Here is a 20,964-nt window from a genome sequence, read left to right on the forward strand (position 1 = left end):
AAGGTGTTGGTCATTAGCCCTATTGTGGACGGCTGTCCCTGCTGTCTGTTCCAGGGAGTCCAGGTTCTCCCCAAGCCTCTGAGATGTTCTGTCAACTTTAGGTAATTCTGGGCTGCTAGAAGCAATGCTCTTTCTGGGCCTCCACTTCTGGTGACATTCTCCCATGTTTCTGTATCCAAGTATTCCTTTTATGGATATTTCACACTGGGGTAGGGTCATTCCAACAATTCCTTCCTTCTATCCTTCCTTCTTCCTTCCTCCCACCCTTCCTTTCTTCATTTCTTTCCCTTTCTTCTCCTTCTTCTTCTTCTTCTTCTTCTTCTTCTTCTTCTTCTTCTTCTTCTTCTTCTTCTTCTTCTTCTTCTTCTTCTTCCTCTCTCTCTCTCTCTCTCTCTCTCTCTCTCTCTCTCTCTCTCTCTCTCTCTTTGGTTTTTCAAGACAGAGTTTCTCTGTGTAGCCCTGGCTGTCCTGGAACTCACTCTGTAGACTAGGCTGGCCTCGAACTCAAAAATCCACCTGCCTCTGCCTCCCAAGTCCTGGGATTAAAGGCACACACCATTACTGCCTAGCTTTCTTTCTTTCTTTTTTCTCTCTTTCTTTCTTTCTTTCTTTCTTCCTTCCTTCCTTCCTGTCTGTATTTTTCTTTTTTCTTTCTTTCCTTTTTCCTTTCTCTTTCTTTCTTCATTTTTCTTCCTTTCTGTCTCTTTTTCTTTAATTTTTTCTTTCTTTCTTTCTCTTTCTTTCTCTCTGTCTTTTTCTTTTTCTTTCTTTCCTTTTTTCCCTTTCTTTCTTCATTTTTCTTTTTCTCGTCTTTTTTCCCTTTCTCTCTCTCTCTCTCTCTCTCTCTCTCTCTCTCTCTCTCTCTCTCTCTCTTTCTTTTTTTCTTTTCACACAGGGTTTCTCTGCATAACCTTGGCAGCCCTGGAACTCTCTATAAACCAGGTTGGACTTAGAGATCCACCTGCCTCTGCCTCTTAAGTGCTGGGATTAAAGCCATGTTCCACCATGCTCAGCTCATCCCAACAATTTTAACCTCTGCTGCTTCCATCTGCCACAACATTATTTCAAAAGAAATAGTTATTTCAAAAGAGGCCAAAAGGTCCCAGGGGCTGGGACTGTGCCCCGTGGATTTGGGGGGACTGTTCTATGGTAGTGGGTTACACTCTACTGACTCTTTGCTATTGTTATGGTAATAACACCTGTGCCCAGCACCCCTGCTTTTCAGCTTGGGGACAGAGAAGACCAGTAGCTCTCACCTCCCTGCACTGGCTGCCATTGTAGGACGCTGGCCATCATTCTGTCTCAGCCACACATGGGTGCTATGTCCCACACCATGCCAGGCCTTGGAAGTGAGCAGGGTGGGACCCATGGGCTCATAGCAGCTCCTTGGGGCCAGCTCTCCATCTACAGTCCCTTGATGGATCCCAGCATCACTAACGCTTCCAGTGTCCAGGAGCAGAAACAATTCTCGGGTGCTGCAGAGAAGTGCTTGACCAGCAGATCCACTCAGCCTCTTCTATCTTGCTGGACTCCCTTCCTCCACAGGCATCCATTGGTCTTCTTGCTGGATCCCATCCTAGCTTCCTGTCTGGGAGACTGGATTTACCTCCCTGTGTCCAGACCTATAAACTGCCTTGCAGACGAGTACCATCTCCCTACCAAACCTCCAGAAAGTCCATTCCACCTCTGCTTCAGCTTACCTCTCAAGGAGGGGCATGGGGGGATGAGCTTAGCAGGCAAGGTCACTAGATCAACATGAGGACCTGAGTTCAAATCCCCAGAGCCCACCAAAAAAAAAAAAAAAGCCAGGCTGTGTAGCATGGGTCTCTAATCCCAGCACTATAAGGGGTGGGTCTTGCTGGCTGCCAGCCTAACTCCAGGTTCAGCCAACACTCTGTCACAAGGGGATAAGGGGGAGAGATAGAGCAGGGCACCTGATGTCCTCCTCTGGTTTCTACATGTGCATGGGTATGCACATACTCACATATATGCGCACATAACACACACACACACACACAGAGAGAGAGAGAGAGAGAGAGAGAGAGAGAGAGAGAGAGAGAGAGAGAGAGAGAGTTGTGGAGAGACTCCAGAAGGAAAACTGTACTTTGTTCTTATCACAGAAACAGCTCTTTTGCACCTTTCCCATGCCTGGAACCAGGGGCCACACAGAGTTACTCATTAATGTTTTTTGAGCTGTGAACAATGGTGGCTTTTATGACTCAGCAAGCAGCCCTTTTCCACTTAAAATAAATAGACATCTCTGTCCCTGGTATGGCAAAACCTCTGTCAGGCATCCCGAAGAACCAAGAAAGCAGCAGGGGCTAGTATCTGGGCTGTGACAGCAACTTTTAACCCGCCATTCCTGGGCAATGGCTACCACCCTGTGTGAGCTCTTTTGTGTTGTTATTTGTTTTTGATCGTGGTTCTGGTTTAAGACCAGCTTTCATTATGTAGCTCTGGCTGGTCTCGAACTCACTGATTCTGCCTCCCTCTGCCTTGGAAGTGCTGTTTTTCCAAGTGTTGTGATCAAAGTTGTGCACCACCCTGTCCAGTGTGTGTGTGTGTGTGTGTGTGTGTGTGTGTGTCGGGATACAGCTGTGTGTGCACACATGGAGAGCAGAGAAGGATGCCAAGCATCTTCTTCCATATTGCTCAGAGGTGGGGTCTCTCTCTGAATTGGAAGCTCATCATTTTTGGCAAAGGTGGTTGGCCAGCAAACTCTTAAGATCCATTTGTTTCTGTTTCCCCGATGGGGTTGCTGGCATGCACAGCCATGCCTGGCTTTTTATGTGAATGTCAGGGATTCAAACTTAAACCTTCCTGGTTATGTGAAAGAACTCGTGGCCACTACCCAGCCCTCTCAGGCTGACCATGGGAGCATGGCTATGTCCTTAGACTGTTAGTGTTCTACACCTGGGCTCTTCCAGGCTACCCAGGCTTCCTCCCAGCACTAGGGCCTCAAAGCTTGGTGGGAACTATACCTCCTAATGCCCTAGTCTTTAGGGTGCTACAGCATCCCCACAGTGTCCCTAGATCCAAGGGTGGGAATTTCAGACCCTTTCTGATAGGAAGATGACAGCATCATATTACTCGAAGGACATATGATAGGGACCATCTATATGGCCACCTTTCATAGATATTGACCTCCACACCAGGTCAAGGCTAGATGTAGCCCAAGACAGTCAATCAGAGCTCTGCATGCAGGGATAGCCCAGGGCATCCCTCAGTCAGGCCCCACCAAGTCTGCTGAGAACAGACCCTCAGTGGATTGAGCAACCATGCTGGAGACAGTTGGCGCCGCACCTTTGCTGGGTGTGGGGAAATTCCATAAAAATTTAAAAAGAGAACAGCCCCGGGGCTGAGGACTTAGCTTAGTAAAGCTAAGATTTAATCCCCAGCATTAAAAAAAAAAAAAAAAAAAAAAAAAAAAAAAAAAGGCCAGCTACCAGGCGCTCCTGCAGAGCCAGCCTGCTCCCTGGAGAAGTGGAGAAGTTCAAGGTCAACCTGGTCAACCTGGGCTAAACAAATAGACCCTGTCTTAAAAAAAGTTAGGACCGGGGATGTAATTCAATAGTTGGAAAAAAATTAGCTAAATGGAGGCAACCCATTTAACATATCAAAGCGGACTTGGCTGCCGGGTTCTCCCACCCTCCCTCGGCGTCTACCTGTTATAAGGTGGATATGGCTGACATTCCATGCCCTCTGCCCTAAATTTCTCGAGCCCAGGGGCTGGGCTGCTCTGCCCCTCAGCTGAATTTCCCTCTATAACCCAGCTATTTTGGTTACCTAGCTCTTTCACTTACCCTTTACTCTCCTAGCCCTCCCATCTCTACCACCCTTCTCCTCACACAGCTCTGCTCAGGGTCATGTTCACTTTGGACTCTCCCAGATGTCCTCCAGTTATGTCCTCCCTCACGTCTGCATCAAACTTCCCCATACCTAGGAGAGGTCATATCCTTCCTTTTTATTTCTTGTTTTTTTCTTTTATCAGATACCTGCCTAGAATCCCCCAGTGAGGGGCTGGGGATGTGGCTCAGTGGTAGAGCCCCTGCCTAGAATCCCCCAGTGAGGGGCTGGGGATGTGGCTCAGTGGTAGAGCCCCTGCCTAGAATCCCCCAGTGAGGGGCTGGGGTGTGACTCAGTGGTAGAGCCCCTGCCTAGAATCCCCCAGTGAGGGGCTGGGGATGTGGCTCAGTGGTAGAGCACCTGCCTAGAGTCCCCCAGTGAGGGGCTGGGGTGTGGCTCAGTGGTAGAGCCCTTGTCTAGCAAGGCCCATGGATTTGATTCCCAGCAAGCACCACAAGAAATAACAACAAACCCCAGCACCTTCACTCGGAATCTACTTCGCAGCTTCTCTTGTGGCTGTGCTCAGTACTGAGTCTTACTACGTAGGACACACTGCTCCAGAGCTCACCATAGCCCTGCCTTAGCCTCTCCATAGCTGGGATCACAGGTGAGCTCACCTCCCTCCGTTCTACCTTCATATCTTTAGCAGATTGCTTTGTGACAGCTTAAGGCCGGGGAAAGCGTGTACACTCACACACCCACCACACCCAGCAGAGGCCCATGTCTAATTCTGGGTACACAGTCATGTTAAACATAGCATCAGGCAATGTATGGTGGCTGTATGGTGGGGGACACACTGGGCTCAATGAAGCCGTGGGGTGGGGACTGGTGTTTGCTACCTTAATCGTGGTAATGGCGTAGACACGTGTGAAAGCTCATTAGGATCTGTTTTAAATCTCTCTCTCTCTCTCTCTCTCTCTCTCTCTCTCTCTCTCTCTCCCCGTTCCCACTTCCCTCCCTCCCTCCCTCCCCACCTCCCTCTGTCTCTCTGTCTCTGTCTCTGTCTCTCCTCTCCCTCCCTCTCTCACCACTTCCCTCCCTCCATCCCCACCTCCCTCGGTCTCTCTCTCAGCTCTGATAAGATGGAGCCCTGGTCCTGGTGCATGCTTCAGTGAATGGTCTGCTACTAAACTGTGCTTGTGCTGCTAATCTGCAGCCCGGACTATGTGCTGTATGTATGTGGTCTATGTATACGTTATATGTTAATATAAACATTATACGTGTGGAGAATAGATGGGCAAGCTGTGCATCCCCAGTACCCACGCAAAAAGCCAGGCAAAAAGCATGTGGTACACATTTGTAGTCATACAGCTGAGGAGGCTGAGGCAAAAGCCCCTGAAGGCTGGCAGATTTGGTGAGCTCCAAGCCAGGGAGAGATCCTATCTGAATAAACAAGGAGAGACTTGGGGGGATATGGCTCGGGAGTTAAATGGTTGCTGTGCAAGTCTGAGGATCCCAGATCCTACGTGAAGATGGATGTGAAATTATCCCGCCCCCCCCCCCCCCCCCCCCCCCCCCCCAGTGCTCCTACAACAAGATGGGAGGTGAGGGAGCAAGAAAAATCCCAGAAGCCCTCGTGCTAGCTGGTAGTTCATAGGCAGCTACAAACAAGGGATCCCATGGCAAACAAGGTGCAGGGTGAGCATTGACACTAGAGGTCATCCTCTGACCTCTACACACAGGCTGTGGTATGTGCGTGCTTGTAGTCAATGCTGCACACATGGACGCACACACACACAGACCCTTTCAACTGTGCATGGTGCATGCTAGTAATCTAAGCCGTATGGAAGGAGAGGCTGAAGGATTAGGAGTTCAAACCCAGCCCAAGTTACATGAGACCCTGTACCACATAAACAAACAACAGTAGCAGAAGCAGCAGCAACAACAACAACAACAAAATTCCTTCCCCAAAATAACCCCCAAGGTAGCTGGGTAGTATTGTCTGTGATCCCAGCCCTGGGAAGCCGAAGCAGGAGGATTTGGGCCACAGCAGTCATGCAGAAGCGTGGAGACTGCAGGGGGAGCTGTCCAGAGATGCGGGGACATCAGGACACTTAGCTCACCCAGGCAACTCAAAGGTGAGTTTCTGTGGATCTTCACTGATGCTACAGGGTCTCTCATGCTGGCGTGGGAGCTCATGCCTATTCCTGGAGGGGTTGCAGACCCCAGCCCTGGTCACCCTGACAAGTCTCCTGTCCCAGCCTGTCTGGCTTTTCTACACCTACCTCCACATCCCATTGTCCCTGGTGACCAGGCAAATCTCAACTCACTCCACAACACACCATCTGCCTTGACTTCTTCACTTCAGGTGCATGCTCAGTGACAGATGGAGCCATACCAGTCTTGCCCTGGGATTGTGACATCAAAATCCTATTGGTCTTTCTGCTACTGATTTCCATAGCCCTCACTCCTGGCCAAGTCTGGCACATAAGAGACTGCTCAGTAAGTATTTCCTGTAGCAATTATGTAGATTTCCCTGGCTAGGTAGGATCCCTAGCTTGGATGCTTAGTAAGTGGCATTGGTGGCAGTTGGTTGAAACATGACCCAGACATCCACAGTGGTGACAGGGAGCTGTCCCAGCCCAGTCTCATGCTGTTTCAGGGAAGAAGGGTGCTAGGGTAAAATGCAGTCTAGGCCAGGTTTCTCTCCACAGACAATGCAGAGGAGCAAGACCTGGCTGTAAGGAGTGCGGATGGCTTCTGTTTCTTCCTCAGCTCAGCGTTTGTGCAGGGTGTGGATGACTCCCCAGGGGATAGGCCCCATGGTGAGGGGCCCTGCTTGGGGGACAGGACTCCAGGTGCCTCATGTTGAGGCAGGCTGCGGGAAGCAACCCAGCTACTTCTGGTGCCAAGAGCCACCCGCCCCGCATAGCCCTTTCTCACAGGGGGCACCTCCTCTCCAGTGAGGCCTCCAGGGTTTAAGAGACAGGATTAGAGAGCCAGGACAGCTAGGGCTGTAAACCCAGCCACCTGCTGTGTCTGTCCACAGTCTGCTAGATGGCCCCTCAGTGTCTGGGTGGTTGTAGCCCTTTCTCCAGGCTGCTGGGGTGAGCTCCCTCAACTTCAGCAGACACTCGCCGCTTCTGAAGGCTGGGAGCTTTGAGCCCCTTGATGACTGCATTCCGTGTTGTATTGAGGCCCTGGACTTACTAGGCATTAGGGTCCTGCTTCTGGGGGCGACAATTTGAGGATCCAGGGGGTCCTCATCCTTTCTTTCACGATGAGGGTCCAGTCTCAAAGTCCCACAAGTTCCACTTTGATGGAGAGACCATGAAGAGCTATAGGTTCCCAAAGTTGGGGACAGAATAGACACTGCTCTGACTGTGACACTGGAACCTGGGGGCACATGGAGGGTTGTAGTGTCTTGGAAGTCTGAGCCCACATGGCCCAGGCTTGGATAACCTGTGACCAAAAAGCCTTGGCCCTGTACTGCCTACAGAGGTCCTTTTAGCTCCCAACCCAGGCCCCCTGCCACAGAGGCGACCCCACATTCCATATAGCCTGTAGCTTTAAGCCTCCTGTTGGGCCGTCCCCTGCAAACTGCTCGTTCCACATTCTCGGGGTGGTGGGGTGGGTGGGGTGCCGGCACGCCCTGGGGAGGATGGCTATAAGGCAGAGGCCTCCCTGGGCCCCTGGAGAGCTGAGGATTTGCTATCCAGCTGTTCACATGGCTCTGCTGCTCCTGAGTGTCTGGGGGATCTTGCTACTTCTGGGGCTATGGGGACTGCTCCAGGGCTGTGCCCGGGACCCCTCCCTGGCCCCTCGGTGGCCCCCTGGGCCTCGCCCTCTGCCGTTCCTGGGGAACCTGCATTTGCTGGGTGTGACCCAACAAGACCGGGCACTGATGGAGGTAGGGTGGGCAACCCTGTGCCATCTCACAGCTCATGTGCTGTCTGTGTCCCATCCCTGACAAGGGAAGCCAGGAGGGAATACAGGATGCCAGAGGCTCATCCCCAGAGAGCAGAAGTTAGAAGCAAGAGCGACCTAGGCTGGGGATATAGCTCATCGTAGTGTGCTTGCTTAGCATTCATAAGGGCTTGGTTCTATCCCAGGACTGCAAATAAAAGATAGATAGATAGATAGATAGATAGATAGATAGATAGATAGACAGATAGATAGATAGAACAGATAGAACTGGACAGTGCAGCCAAGGGTGGTTCAGGAGTGGTGGACAGAGTGGGCTCTGGGATGATGAGGAAGAGACGGGCAGGTGTGTCTAAAAGTGCCGGAAATGGGGCAGGGCAGCAGTGTCCTTGTCTGGGTAGGGTATTAACTGGGTATGGCTTCTCCCCAGAACTCAGATGAAGGTATGCTGCTTGCACCACCACTGGCCAGGGCTAACTAGCCCAGTGGGGTGGAAGCCCTTGAATTTTTGTCTGGAGGACTCTTATTTGAAGAGAAGTCTACACAGCTGCAGAGCTGGCTTGAAGTGGCTCTGCCCCACCTCTTCTAGGGTGGATCAGGCTAGACTCCAATGTGGCTGCAGGGGCTAGGTTCAGAGGCTTAGGCCCTACCTCAGGGCTGAGTCTGAGGGGCAGATGTCAAGCAGATCCAGCCACGGCTCTTGGTGAGACCTACAAATTCCACTCCAGCTTTCTCTGCAATGTTTTCTCTCTGAAATGGGGTGATGGAAGCTTGCACATTTGAACAGCGCCCCCTCCTGGGGAGACTGGAGAGGCTCTTGGGGGCCTCTCCAGCTCTTAAGCTTCCAGCCTACATACAGTACAGCTAGCTGTATGTAGCCCTTAGAGGGTGGTTGGAGGCTGCCTGTCTGACGCCTGTCTGTCCTCACCAGCTCTCAGAACGCTATGGGCCAATGTTCACAATCCATCTGGGATCTCAGAAGACCGTGGTGCTGTCAGGCTACGAGGTGGTGAAGGAGGCCTTGGTTGGAACTGGGCATAAGCTAGCTGACCGGCCCCCAATCCCTATCTTCCAGCACATCCAGCGAGGTGGAGGTAGGTGGGCATTGGGGTTCCTTGCCGGATGGGGAGGGGACTTGGCCTCTTGAATTGGTACAAGGGAGAGACAGGATCAGTCTATTGCAAGGCGGGAGGAGTATGACCCAGAATAACCTCTGAATGGGAGGGGCTTGGAGTTGAGCCTGGCCCCTACCCCCAGAATGGGTCCCCTCTTCCCTGCATGCATCATCAGATGGGGAGTGGCTGGCACTCATGGCTCATGTCTACCTGACAGGCATCTTCTTTTCTTCTGGAGCTCGCTGGAAGGTGGCTCGCCAGTTCACAGTGCACACACTGCAGAGCCTAGGTGTGCGACAGCCATCCATGGTGGGCAAGGTGCTGCAGGAGCTGACCTGTCTTAAAGGGCAGCTGGACAGCTATGGAGGTGAGTGGGGGACCAGGATGCCCCTGCCGAGCATCTATGCCCACCTGAGGCCTGTCTTTCTCCCTGACCTTCAGGCCAGCCATTCCCCCTGGCCCTACTGGGTTGGGCACCCTGCAACATCACCTTCACGCTCCTCTTCGGCCAGCGCTTTGATTACCAGGATCCTGTGTTTGTGTCCCTGCTGAGTCTCATTGACCAGGTCATGGTCCTGTTGGGGTCACCTGGCATACAGGTGAGAGGTTGCCACCTGACAGGAAACTGAGCCCCAGCTGGAGTGTGGGGCTCAGTTCTAAACCCTGAGTCAGGGCTCATTGGTACCTAGCCCTCATCAAAGAACGTGCGACGTCAGCCAAAGACAGACCTTGGTTAGCATGTTTTGCACACGAACCAGGCCCTGTGCTCTCTGGACCAAGGAGCCCCATCTTTATATACACCCCTACAGTAATAAGTGCGGCTGCTGAGGTGTGGTGTGACGGTCTTTACAGTTTGTGGGAGCTGTGTCCGAGGGGTCCCCCCACACAAACACCTTTCCTTTTATTTATTTATTTATTTTTTGATAGAGGGTGTCTCTATATAGCCCTGGCTGTCCTGGAACTGTCTATGTAGACCAGGCTGGCTTCGAACTCACAGATCCACTTGTCTTTGCCTCCTGGGTGCTGGAACTAAAGGTGTGTGCTAGCCAGATGTCTGGCTAGGCGTCTTCTTGACCTCCTCGCCACAGAAATCATGAAACTGAGCCTTTCTGAAGTCCAGGGCCCTAATATTTAAAGAGTCCTGGCTTTGGACTAGACACTGAAGCCTAGACACTCAGCGCCTAGCCTTTACAGTTGCGCCCTGGCTCAAGATGAGGCCCCACAGGGGTGAGGAGGAGCAGCCACTGCGGTGAGCATGCCCTTAGCCTTGGCCTTCCCACTCATATATTTGGAGCAGGCAGTGAGCTCAATCCCAGAGCACCGCCTGTGGGGGATGAAGGAGGCGGGGTCCCCCTGGATAGCCTGAGCAGTAGAGATGGTCCTCATCACTTAGAGCAATATGAGGCGTTTTCCCCAGTAACTGCCAATGCACCCAGATTTCTGAATACTTACTGGCACCAGACCCACTCTATTGTAAGCCACACATTGCCCATCCCCAAGACCTGTGAGCCCACATAGCTGACTCCTCCAAAGTAGCCACTCGTCTTCTGATTTTCCCCTTCAGCGATAATAGGAAGGAACAATGTCCCCAGGCAGCAAAGATTACATGGGTCTTGCACCACAGAGCCTTCCAAATGTATCAGGTCAGCTGGCTCCTTCCTGAACACCCAGAGATTTCCTCCAGCTCCCGGACTTCCAGGCGGGTGACAAGCCTCTAGTACTGCTGGCCTGGTGCCCTCTTGTGGCCAGGGGCAGCATTGCCCTAACTCGTTTGTCCAGAACCTGGAGCCAGAAGCACCTGCCTGATGGATGGATTGGCTTGCTCACAGGGACTGCTTCTGTCACCTCACTTCTACCCTACTCCAATGTCCCGCCCACTCGCAGCTATTCAACACATTCCCCCGGCTGGGGGCATTGCTGCGGTTGCACAGGCCGGTCTTGAGCAAGATCGAGGAGGTGCGCACCATCCTGAGAACCCTCCTGGAAGCGCGGAGACCACCCTTGCCACACGGCGGTCCCAGGCAGAGTTATGTGGACGCTCTGCTTCAGCGGGGCCAGGTGTGGACTGGGCCAGGGCGTCACCAGAGATGGGGGTGGGGGTGGTGTTGGCGGCCCCAGTTCACGGGAGGGGAACTACGGAAGGCTCCTTCCTACTTGTTGGGAGTCTCTGTCTCCTCTTGCATGAGACTGGCCCCTGAGAGTACCTGGAGTGGACACTGATGTTGGGTGAACCCCCAGTAAATGCTAGTTCTCTTTCCACCCAGCCTGACCTCTACCCATCCTCCTCCGGGTTCTGGGAGGAGGCTGGGTCTACAGGTTGGGGTTGGACCCTCTGAGATTCAAGCCCAGTTCTGACCACCCTCCCTGCAGGAGGACGGCCCCGAGGACATGTTTGGTGAGGCTAATGTTCTGGCCTGTACACTGGACATGGTCATGGCTGGAACAGAGACCACGGCGGCCACGCTGCAGTGGGCAGTCTTCCTGATGGTTAAGCACCCACACGTGCAGGGTGAGAGTCACCCCACGGTAGAGAACCCTTAGGAGTTAGGAATGGGGCTTCACCCATACAGTGCCACTCTCCGGTCTAGGTCGCGTGCAGGAGGAGCTGGACCGAGTGCTGGGCCCTGGGCAGCTACCTCAGCCAGAGCACCAGCGAGTACTGCCCTACACCAGTGCTGTGCTGCATGAGGTCCAGCGATACATCACACTCCTGCCCCATGTGCCCCGGTGCACAGCTGCTGACATCCAGCTGGGTGGCTACCTGCTCCCCAAGGTGGGGCCCCACTTACTTCTTCCCTTTGACTTGGGGTGGATAGGGGACTTCCTGGGTCTCATATTCACCCGTGAGCCAGGCTAGCATCATGTGGGGCAGGTGGGAGTCCAGGAATTCCCCCAGATGGTGTTCTGCCCTCTTCCTCTACCTCTGAGCAGATCTGCCTACCTTGGGATCTCTCTGCCTTGCAGGGCACTCCTGTGATTCCTTTGCTGACCTCAGTGCTCCTGGACAAGACGCAGTGGGAGACCCCAAGCCAGTTCAACCCAAACCACTTTCTGGACGCCAGGGGGCGCTTTATGAAGCGGGGGGCCTTCCTGCCTTTCTCCACTGGTAACTTGCCGGCCTTCAGGGTGGGCTTACACCAGCTTCTGTTCAGCCTTCTCCCCTCCAAGAGCAGGCCTGGCACCTTACACAGTGCCTCGGTTTCTCTTGCAGGTCGCCGGGTCTGCGTTGGGAAGAGCCTGGCCCGGACAGAGCTCTTCCTGCTCTTCGCTGGCCTCCTCCAGAGGTACCACCTACTGCCCCCTCCCGGCCTCAGCCCTGCGGACCTGGATTTACGGCCTGCCCCAGCTTTCACCATGCGGCCTCCTGCCCAGACCTTGTGTGTGGTGCCGAGATCCTAGGGTGCTCACATACTGGAGAACTACCAGAACCTAGCCTACCTCTCCCCCAGGGCGCACTGCAGGTGATGGGTGACGGCTGTAGCATCCCTAACAATGAATGCTGGGCAGGCAGTCCTGCACTGTCCCTCTGGACCACCATAGCTTTTATGACTCAGTGTACAGTGGTGCTAAGGCTGCTTACCCATCTCTGGAGGCTGAAAGCTGGCCTTTCATCTGGGCAGGGAGCAGAGGGCATATCAGCCCAGCCCAGCCAGGCAGCCCTGTCCTGCCCTGATACGGTGCTTACAGGAGCCCTAACTCACCTTCGAGGCTCCTATACCCCGGATGTTACAGACAATTTTCTATTCTGGTCCCCAAGGCAGCCAAATCCTCACAGTAGAGACTACACTCCAGTCCCTTCAGTCCTCCCCCTCCCCCACCACACCTGGGCTATACCCAGGCTTCCCACCAGGACATAGGCCCCCTGCCCCCAAACCCAGAAACCTGGTCTACAGCCTCCAGTATACCCCATCTAGGCCAATTTTGCCCAGTTTGGAATGCTCCACCTTTAACTGGCACCAAGGGGACCCCAGGGGCTGCCTGAGCTTGACCACAGGCGACATTTTTGTTCCTTTCTTCTGCTGTGACAACTGGCATTCCATGGTCACCTGGAACAAAAATGGTTGGAGGAAAAGAGCCTCTTCCAGCTGATGTTCTGTGAACCTTCCCCAGGTTCCCGACGCCAGTTCTCACCGGCATCGAGGAACCTACCTCATTTCCTGTTTCGACCTGGCTACCAGGAAACCATAGCTATGGCCCTTGCTCCTTCCACCCCCTTCCTTCTTGGTGGTGTTTGTATTCTCTGTTTCTCAGTGTGCTTACTCTAAGGCTTTGAAATACCCAGGGTGATAACCCTGCTGCGCATGTCTGTTATGACGTGTCAACTCTAGCTGTGTCTTCTCCAGCAGCATTCTTGTGGCCACCAATATGGCCACAGTTAGCACAGGGCTTCCCCAAATGGGGAAGGGCAGGGCTAGATGCCACCATGAGTGGCAAGAGCCAGCTGGAGTGTAAGACCCAGATCGTTTGACACTCGGGTCCCTTCTGGCACCAAGAGTCTGGTGGTTGGTGGTGGCAGGTCGGTGTTAACTAAAGAGACACGAGTAAGTCCCCCTTGGGCTCTGGTGGTGCGCTGTTTTGGTGCTAGCCCCAGCCAGTGCTTTAGAGGAACTACACCTGACGTGACACAAAGTGACCTGAAGTGTCTAAGGGACATAGGACAAGGCTTTGTGAGGTTGGGTCTGGTTACAAATAGCCAGATTGCCTGAGACCCCGTGACCTAGGAAGAAGTTCATGCTTTGGCTGGCCGCCTGCCTCTCCACATTAATGCAGTACTTGGCTACCGTGCCCAAATGTTAGGGACCAGAGACAAGCCTATCACATTTGTTTTTTGAGACGGAGTTTTTCTGTGTAGCACTGGCTGTCCTAGAACTCCTCACTCTGTAGACGAGGCTGGCCTTGAACTCGTAGTACTGCCTTCTCAGTGCTGGGATTAAAGGTGTGTGCCACCATTGCCAATCTCATCACTTTTACAGGACCCAGGGACAGCTCAGCTCTGCTCCACTCAAGTGAGCTGGCAGGGTTGGAAGCCTGGAAGCTGCCAGGTGGCATCTCGTCCCAGGCAGGAAAGCAGAGGACGGCATGCTTAAGGTTTGAGGGTGTGGGGACCTCTAGTGGCAGTGGGATCTGAATGGACTGCTCATAAAGGAACTCTGGCTGTTCTCACAGGCTCAGGATGCTGTGAACACCTGAGCCTCCAGGCAGCTGAGGACAACCTGGCTTCAGCCTAGCTGGCCCTGGATGTCTACCTCCTCCCTGTGACTCCCTGGTGTACATGTCTTGGTGCTAGCCCCAGCCAGTGCTTTAAAGTAACTAAACCGGAAGTGACAGAGGTGTCTAAGGGACATGGGACAAGGCTTGTAGGTGAGGTTGGGTCTGGTTACAAATAGCCAGATTGCCTGAGCCCCCTGTGACGCATGTTCTGGTCACTTGGAGCTGTGAGTGGGAGGTGGATTGTCTCTTCTGTCCTTGGATCAGCAGTTGTCATAACCTGACAAAGACCCTGGAGAGACTGTCTCGGCCTGTTTAGGAAAGGGATACGTGGGTGGGGGGACTACCTGACCTACCAGAGATCCCAGCCACCGTTTCCCCCCTGCCTCTTCCACTGTGGGTTGCAACCCTACTTGGGCAGGAACTATTTGGCAGGTCAAACGTATCTGTGTAATGATCAAAAATTAGAAGTGAAATGTGTGGCCTGGTGGTGGTAGGGCATGCCTTTAATCCCAGCACTCGGGAGACAGACACAGGTAGATCTCTGTGAGGAGTTCCAGGATAGCCAGGGCTACACACAGAAACCTTGCCTAGAAAAAAACAAACCAAACCAAGCAAGCAAGCAAAAAGCAACTGTGTAACTAGTCCTACCGTCAGCCTCCGTTCTGTACACAAGGGCCTGTACACAAGGCACTGCGCATGCCCTTATGTACAGAACACCAACACCTTGGCTCTGGCCTTTGTTTTTCAAGACAGGGTTTCTCTGTGTGACCATAGTCGTGGTGGAACTTAATCTGTGGACTGGGCTGGCCTCCAATTCAGAGACTGGCCTGCTTCTGCCTTCTGAATGCTGGGACTAAAGAGTCTCGTGGCTTTAAAAATCAAAGGTTTCTGTTCTTAAAACAAGTTTACAAAAACAAGCTCTCAGCGTTTTCTGTGGCCCCTCAGCTTCTCAGCAGCAAAACTGCATTGTCTGTGATGTGTGCAGCATCAGACAGTCATGAGTATGTAAACTTGCCTTTATCTTTAATACATGGAAAATTATGTGTATTCAGAATCATTTTAAAATAAATTTCTTGGGATACAATATATATTTATCTGTCAACCTCTTTTATATACCTCTATTCCTGGGTCTATAAAAGTGACTCTGAAGCAAAGCAGCTGTGGGTGAGGAGTTCAAGAAGCTGTGGGCTAGAGACCAGCGGAGGCAGAAGGCGGACACTCCATGGCTCCCATCTGCAGGCCCCAATGACCTCACTGCTCACTGAGCTAGACTGGCACCAAATCCTCTCTAGCCCATCAGCGCCCTCCCTATGTGGCACCTATGGGCGATTCATTATGGTCTGAAGGAAAAGATGCCCAGTGGGAGTAGGGTATGTGTTCTGATGGTGACGTGGGTCCAGATGCGAACACTTAGTCCTTCTGTTTCTTACACGCTGGCTGAGAGGTGCAACGACAAGGAACTGGGCCCACTGCTGACACCAGGGACAGCATGGGGTTGCTGAAACGAGTAGGGATGGAGCAGCAGCTTCTATCTGCATCTGGGCAGCCACACAGGCCCAGGGTCCTCAATACAAACCCTCAATAGGGTCTCCCTACAGACCGGTGAGTTGCATCCAGGCTGCACTGTAATGGCCCCCAGACTGAATATGTAGGACCCCCCCCCACACACACAGCAGGGAATCCCAGATGATGGGGAAAGCCAGCTTGGGCCAGTTTCTAAGATATCCTTGGTAGAAAAAGTAGACTCTGTTCACAGCCACTTTAGGGCCACTCGTGTGGGAGTGGCACCTCAGAGCTGTTTTGGGGAGACCATGTTCAACTCCCAAGGCTCCAGAAACTTTTACAACTTATAGGGAGGGGATGAAGGGTTCTTCTCAGGACTTTGGAAGGCAGTCATCAAGCCAGATGACCTGCTGTGACCCGATGCTCCTACAGCTCTGGGAGGAGGTAGCCAGTGTGTCCCTCAGGGCCCGAAGCCACCTCTTCCCATCAGGAGAGCAGCTGCAGCACCTGCCGGAGGCGCTGCACCTTCCCCAGAGACCCGTCTCTGGCCTCAGGGTCAGCCTCATCTAGCTTCTGCATCAGAGCCTCGGCCTTCTGGATGGTCAGCTCTCGGGCACTGCCCTTCAGCCCCTCGAGGTAGTCCAGCAGGGTAGAAAAGTGCTCATCAGGAACCTGGAGGGAAAAGAGGACAGTGTCGAGGGCCAAAGTGTAGGGACCTTGAGCAGTGGGCAGGCAATGGGAGACTGGGGTTTCTCCCTGTGCTTGCCTGGGGGGACCAACCTATGTTGTTTTCATGATGGGGTCTTCCAGTACAGCTAGCTGTGTGCAAGGGACTCCAGTCCACCCTGTTGCTACTTTGTCAGGACAAGAGATGGGGACACGGTGGAAAAGAGACCAGTGTGCTGGCTTGACTCTCCTGTACCTCAGACACTCCCTATATAAATAAAAAAAAAGTTTTTGAGACATTGTCTTTAGTCCAGGCTGGCCTTGAACTTGCCTAATGGGCACAAGGTCTTGGCTTCCATTCTCAGCACTGCATAAACTGGGTATGGTGGTACGTATGTAACCCTAGCACTGATGCGGTTCAGATAAAAGGGTGAGGAGTTTGGGGCCATGTAGGAACTTTGCTTAGTTGTTCATGTGCTGTGCATGGATCCAGACACCCAAGTGTCCCACTGTCCATTCAGAGCTCTGTCTAGGTGCCCACCTGCCATATAGGGACCCTGTGACTGGAATGTCCCACAGCCCACGGAAGGCCCCACTTTGGCCCATCTATGTGCACAGACCTTGTCCTCATCGTACATGTGCAGCAAGAGCCACGTCTGCCTTGTCTTCTGGAATCTCCAGCTCTCCTGCTTCTGAGCCCACCTGGGAACCAAGACAGATACCTCAGGAAACAGAGGAGAATCCCAGGGGCTCAGGGGTGGGGGGCAGACTGCCTGAGAGCATGTGGTGGCCGAGTCTGGCTTAAGGGGATGCGCCCTCAGCACACCCACTGAGGGTCCTCAGTCTATCTGCAGTGCCTATATTTGTAACATTAGGGATACAGGGGCACCTTCCAACTCTACTACTCTTCCATTTTATAACATTAAAGGCAGCATTCTACATGTCTTGAATTCCTTTTTTTTTTTTTTTTTTTTTTTTTTTTTTTTTTTTTTTTTTTTTTGTGACAGTCTTACTTAGCCAAGCTAGCCTCAAATTCACTATATAGCCAGGCTAATCCCCCTGCCTCAGCCTCTTAAGTGCTGGGACTAAAGGGGTACGTCCCCCAAACCTCAGGGCAGAGGCAGGGTCTCTTAAACCCAGACCTTGCCAGTATGGCTGGTCTCCTTAGTCAGTTTCGACTGGGTTTTCCCTATCTCTGCCTTCTGAAGATGGAATTACAGGTAGGACCCCACACTCTGACCCCCCAGCTTCTGTGGTAAACACTTTAAGGACTTAGTCAAATGCCCAGCCTTGGTTCATTAATTCTTCACTGATGTTTCTGCCTAGGCTGGCGAGGGTATGGAATATGCCATCATTGGTTGAAATTTCCTTGCAGGCCCCTGAATGACTGGGTATGACTCCCAGCCCACCCACCAGGTTTCTGCATCCTCCTTCTTTCTGGGCAGTGGTGGCACACGCCTTTAATCCCAGCCCTTGGGAGGCAGAGGCAGGTGGATTTCTGAGTTCGAGGCCAGCCTGGTCTACAGAGTGAGTTCCAGGATAGCCAGGGCTATACAGAAAAACCCTGTCTTGAAAAATCAAAATAAATAAATAAATAAATAAATAAAAATTCTTTTTTTTTTTGCTTTAAATATTTTTAGTTATTCTTAACTGTGCAATCAGGAACGTGTGGAGGCCAGAAGAGGGCATCAAATCCCATGGAACTGGAGTTACAGACAGTTGTGAGCTGTCATGTGGGTGCTGGGAATTGAACCCAGATCCTCTGGGAGAATAGCCAGTGTTCTTAACCACTGGGCCATTTCTCCAGCTCCGAAAGAAGTCTTAAAAACAAAACACCTAGGAAGAATCCTAGCGGAAGGTTTTTTTCACAATCTGCAACCTACTGTGGTTCAGGGCTGTGTCATCCTGCCTTTTAGAATACCTGTTTTCAGTGCTTGGCCAAGATTGGGGTGTGTCTGGGCACACAGCAGCCGCGGGATACCTCCACAGGATAAAAAGAAGAGGGGATGTGCCTGAGGGCAGTTAGGTGGATATAGAATAGGCAGGCAGGAGCCTGCCTCCCCAGTGCCTGTCAAAGGGTGACTGGGCTGGACCATCCACCCTTTCCCACCTGCTACAATGGACCAGCCTCTACCCAGCACCATGGCAGTGGCAGAATGTTCTGGATTCAGCACACAGTGCTTACCCTTGGAGGTACTCCAGGGCCAGGACGGCAGCTGAGGGCTTGGCTGGCGGGGTCTGAACCTTGGCAGTCTGTGCTGCAGCAATGCCCGCCTCTCTCAGCCGTTTCTTCTCTTCTTTCTTCCGTTCCTTCTTCAGTTTCCTTTCCAAGACCCTCCTCTCCTCTGGGGACAACTCAGGGCTGGCCTCCTGCACCTGAAAGACAAGGACCATCTGTCAAGCTGGGCGTGGGATGGCTCTAAGACAGAACGCTGTCCACCTATAGCTCAGGTGCTGAATCCACCGGACAGGTTTCAAGTGGATTGACCACAACCCCACTCCATGGTTTCCTGAGCCTTATGCAGTACCCACAGCAACCATCAGAGGGCAGCAGTCCCATGGACACCTTGCCTCTTCTTTTCTGGCAAATTCTTGGCTGCTGGCTCCAGCCAGTCCTGAAGACCCAGGTGGGGGCTGGCATGGCCTCCATTGCTAGGGACACCTCTCAGTGAAGACCCCGCAGAGTGGGACCTCACTGTGGTGGGGCTCTGGCCTCGTGAAGCACCACTTCTGGAGGCGTGCCCCAGGAAGCCCACGCCTGCCCTCTCCTAGGAGCAAAGCAGAGGACAGTCCCAGGGAGGCATTCAGCAGGGCCAACACCGTCAGCTCATTTTGTCTTTCCTGGAAAAAGCAGAACTACTGTTGACTCTGATGTAGCTAGAAGTCCGGAAAGGGTGTGGGGACATGGCAAGGAACCCAAGCACACCACCCAGCCTTTCCAGGAAGGGCAAGCTCCCCCATGATCCCAGGTTCCCATTAGTCCCACCCCCAGGGCAGAGTAACTAGATACAGCAAACAGAAGCGCTCCCTCCTCCCTGGGAACCTGTGCCCACAGTTCGGTCACCGGACACCCACATCTGCTCAAATAAGAGCAGTTCCTTCTCAGTCCACAGTGGAGCTGGCCAGCAGGGGCTCCAGAGGCTCCAGTAGGACACCCTCCTCCGCACAGTAGCCTTTGCCTGGGGCCAGAGGCAAGCTTTGCTTCCCTCCCCACAGTCACCCTGTATTCCTTCAGCTGGAGAGGTCCCAGTTTGAGGAGGCATTCTGGGCAGGGTGCCTGAGGGCCCTCTGGGGACAAGGAAAGGAGTCTGGGGGGTTAACTTAGGTCCGGGGGTAGAAGGGGAGTCTGGCTGCCCTGACTACCAGCTCTGACTGGCTCTGGCCGGGTCCCAGAGGCTGTGTAGCTGAGTGTTGTATAAACTGCAGCAGTGGAAAAAAAGCAGACAGCCAACACCCCCACCTCCGGGCAGGCAGGCCCGCCTCTGACCCCACAGCCACGTGGGGGGGGGCACAGCGCCACCAGGACCAAGGTCCATCAAGGGAGCAGACAGAGCAGTGGAGTAGTGAGATGATGACCTGTCTACAAGGCATGATCTCTGCAACCCCAGGCCAGGATCCTGGTCCTTGGGTCTAATGATGCTGCCTGCAGATGCCCAGCTGGGAGGCCTGTCACACACACACACACACACACACACACACACACACACACACACACACACACACACACAAGCAGCTCTGACGACTGTCTGAAGTCTCCTGGGGCTCTGCAGCCGTGTGCCCTCCAGGAGAGCCATGGTCCCTGGATCGAGCTGGTGCAGGAGAGACAAGGTGCGCCATCAAGATCATAATCACCGAATCCAGTCTCTGTTGAGGCCATTCTCTGGGGCAGCAAAGATACTGCAGGAACCCAACAGAGAGACCGGGAGAGGGAGGGAGGGAGGGAGAGAGAGAGAGAGAGAGAGAGAGAGAGAGAGAGAGAGAGAGAGAGAGGCACTGTGTGCATGAGGCCCTGGTCAGCAGACAATCCCAGGTGCTGGGATCTCTCATGTGGGAAACTGAGTCCACATCGAAGCCAAGCTTCCATTCCCTGCCCCTGCCTCTGCCTGGGAAAGAGCCACACAGCAGACGCTTGTTACACAACTTCCCCTATCTTCAGAAACTACAAGAATAGATTCCCACTTCTGCTAAATGGGCTCTGATTTCTCTCTTTAGAGACCCTGCCATGCTGTCTTTGGCACTGGGTTTGAACTGCTCTTGGAGGATCCACCATGCCTTTGCCCTGCTTGCTCATGATGCCAGCAACTCTTTAAATCCAGCAGCGGTTCTCAACCTGTGTGTCGAACGCCCCCCCCCAAACCAATGGGAAACCCCTCTATTATCACACTGCAGTTCATGAAGGTAGCAAAACTACACTTAGGAAGTATTCAAGTAATTTTCTGGTGGTGGGCTCAGCACAACATGAGGAACTGTACCACAGGGTTGCAGCATCAGAAAGGTTGAGAACCACTGCTCTACAGTAATCTATTGCAGTGTTCCCCCTAAATGCCTCCCGCTCCACAACCTAACACTGCCCCTCCACTGGATCTCTGAGAGAGATCACGCTGGCCCCTGTGAAGACTGTAGAGGGAGGTCTCTATTTGTAGCCACCGAAGCAACCACATCTCAGTGCCATCATCATCTGTAGCTTGCGATTTGATGGAGAGAGAAAGGACATAACCAAGTTAAGGCAACTGGAGCTGGGGCTGGGGCTGGGGCTGGG

At 53.0% G+C, this 20,964-nt stretch overlaps 2 protein-coding genes across 3 annotated transcripts in view; one reads left to right on the forward strand and one right to left on the reverse strand.

Moving 5' to 3' along the window:
* The first annotated feature begins 7,513 nt into the window (after positions 1-7,513).
* LOC116070973 (cytochrome P450 2W1) lies at positions 7,514-12,667 on the forward strand. Its single transcript, XM_031342357.1, has 9 exons — positions 7,514-7,696; positions 8,642-8,804; positions 9,043-9,192; positions 9,267-9,424; positions 10,710-10,883; positions 11,196-11,334; positions 11,414-11,598; positions 11,790-11,931; positions 12,037-12,667. Exons 1-9 carry the CDS (start codon positions 7,514-7,516, stop codon positions 12,222-12,224), a joined length of 1,482 nt encoding a protein of 493 aa, XP_031198217.1. The 3' UTR covers positions 12,225-12,667.
* A 2,367-nt stretch (positions 12,668-15,034) lies between these two features.
* CUNH7orf50 (chromosome unknown C7orf50 homolog) overlaps positions 15,035-20,964 on the reverse strand; it is a 101,655-nt gene continuing 95,725 nt past the window's right edge. For both annotated transcript variants that reach the window (XM_031338493.1, XM_031338491.1), the window contains exons 3-5: positions 18,391-18,581; positions 16,826-16,907; positions 15,035-16,211 (exon numbers count right to left, since the gene is read on the reverse strand). In XM_031338493.1, the coding sequence (XP_031194353.1) occupies positions 16,026-16,211; positions 16,826-16,907; positions 18,391-18,581 (459 nt within the window). In that variant the 3' untranslated portion in view covers positions 15,035-16,025. The remainder of the gene's footprint in view (positions 16,212-16,825; positions 16,908-18,390; positions 18,582-20,964) is intronic.

Source organism: Mastomys coucha, unplaced genomic scaffold, assembly GCF_008632895.1.
Source record: "Mastomys coucha isolate ucsf_1 unplaced genomic scaffold, UCSF_Mcou_1 pScaffold22, whole genome shotgun sequence".
NCBI lineage: Eukaryota > Metazoa > Chordata > Mammalia > Rodentia > Muridae > Mastomys > Mastomys coucha.

Coding starts and splice junctions, on each gene's coding strand:
- LOC116070973 (XM_031342357.1), top strand. CDS start 7,514: ATGGCTCTGCTGCTCCTGAGTGTCTGGGGGATCTTGCTACTTCTGGGG. Junction 7,697..8,641: donor AAGACCGGGCACTGATGGAG/GTAGGGTGGGCA, acceptor TGTCCTCACCAG/CTCTCAGAACGCTATGGGCC. Junction 9,193..9,266: donor GCAGCTGGACAGCTATGGAG/GTGAGTGGGGGA, acceptor CCTGACCTTCAG/GCCAGCCATTCCCCCTGGCC.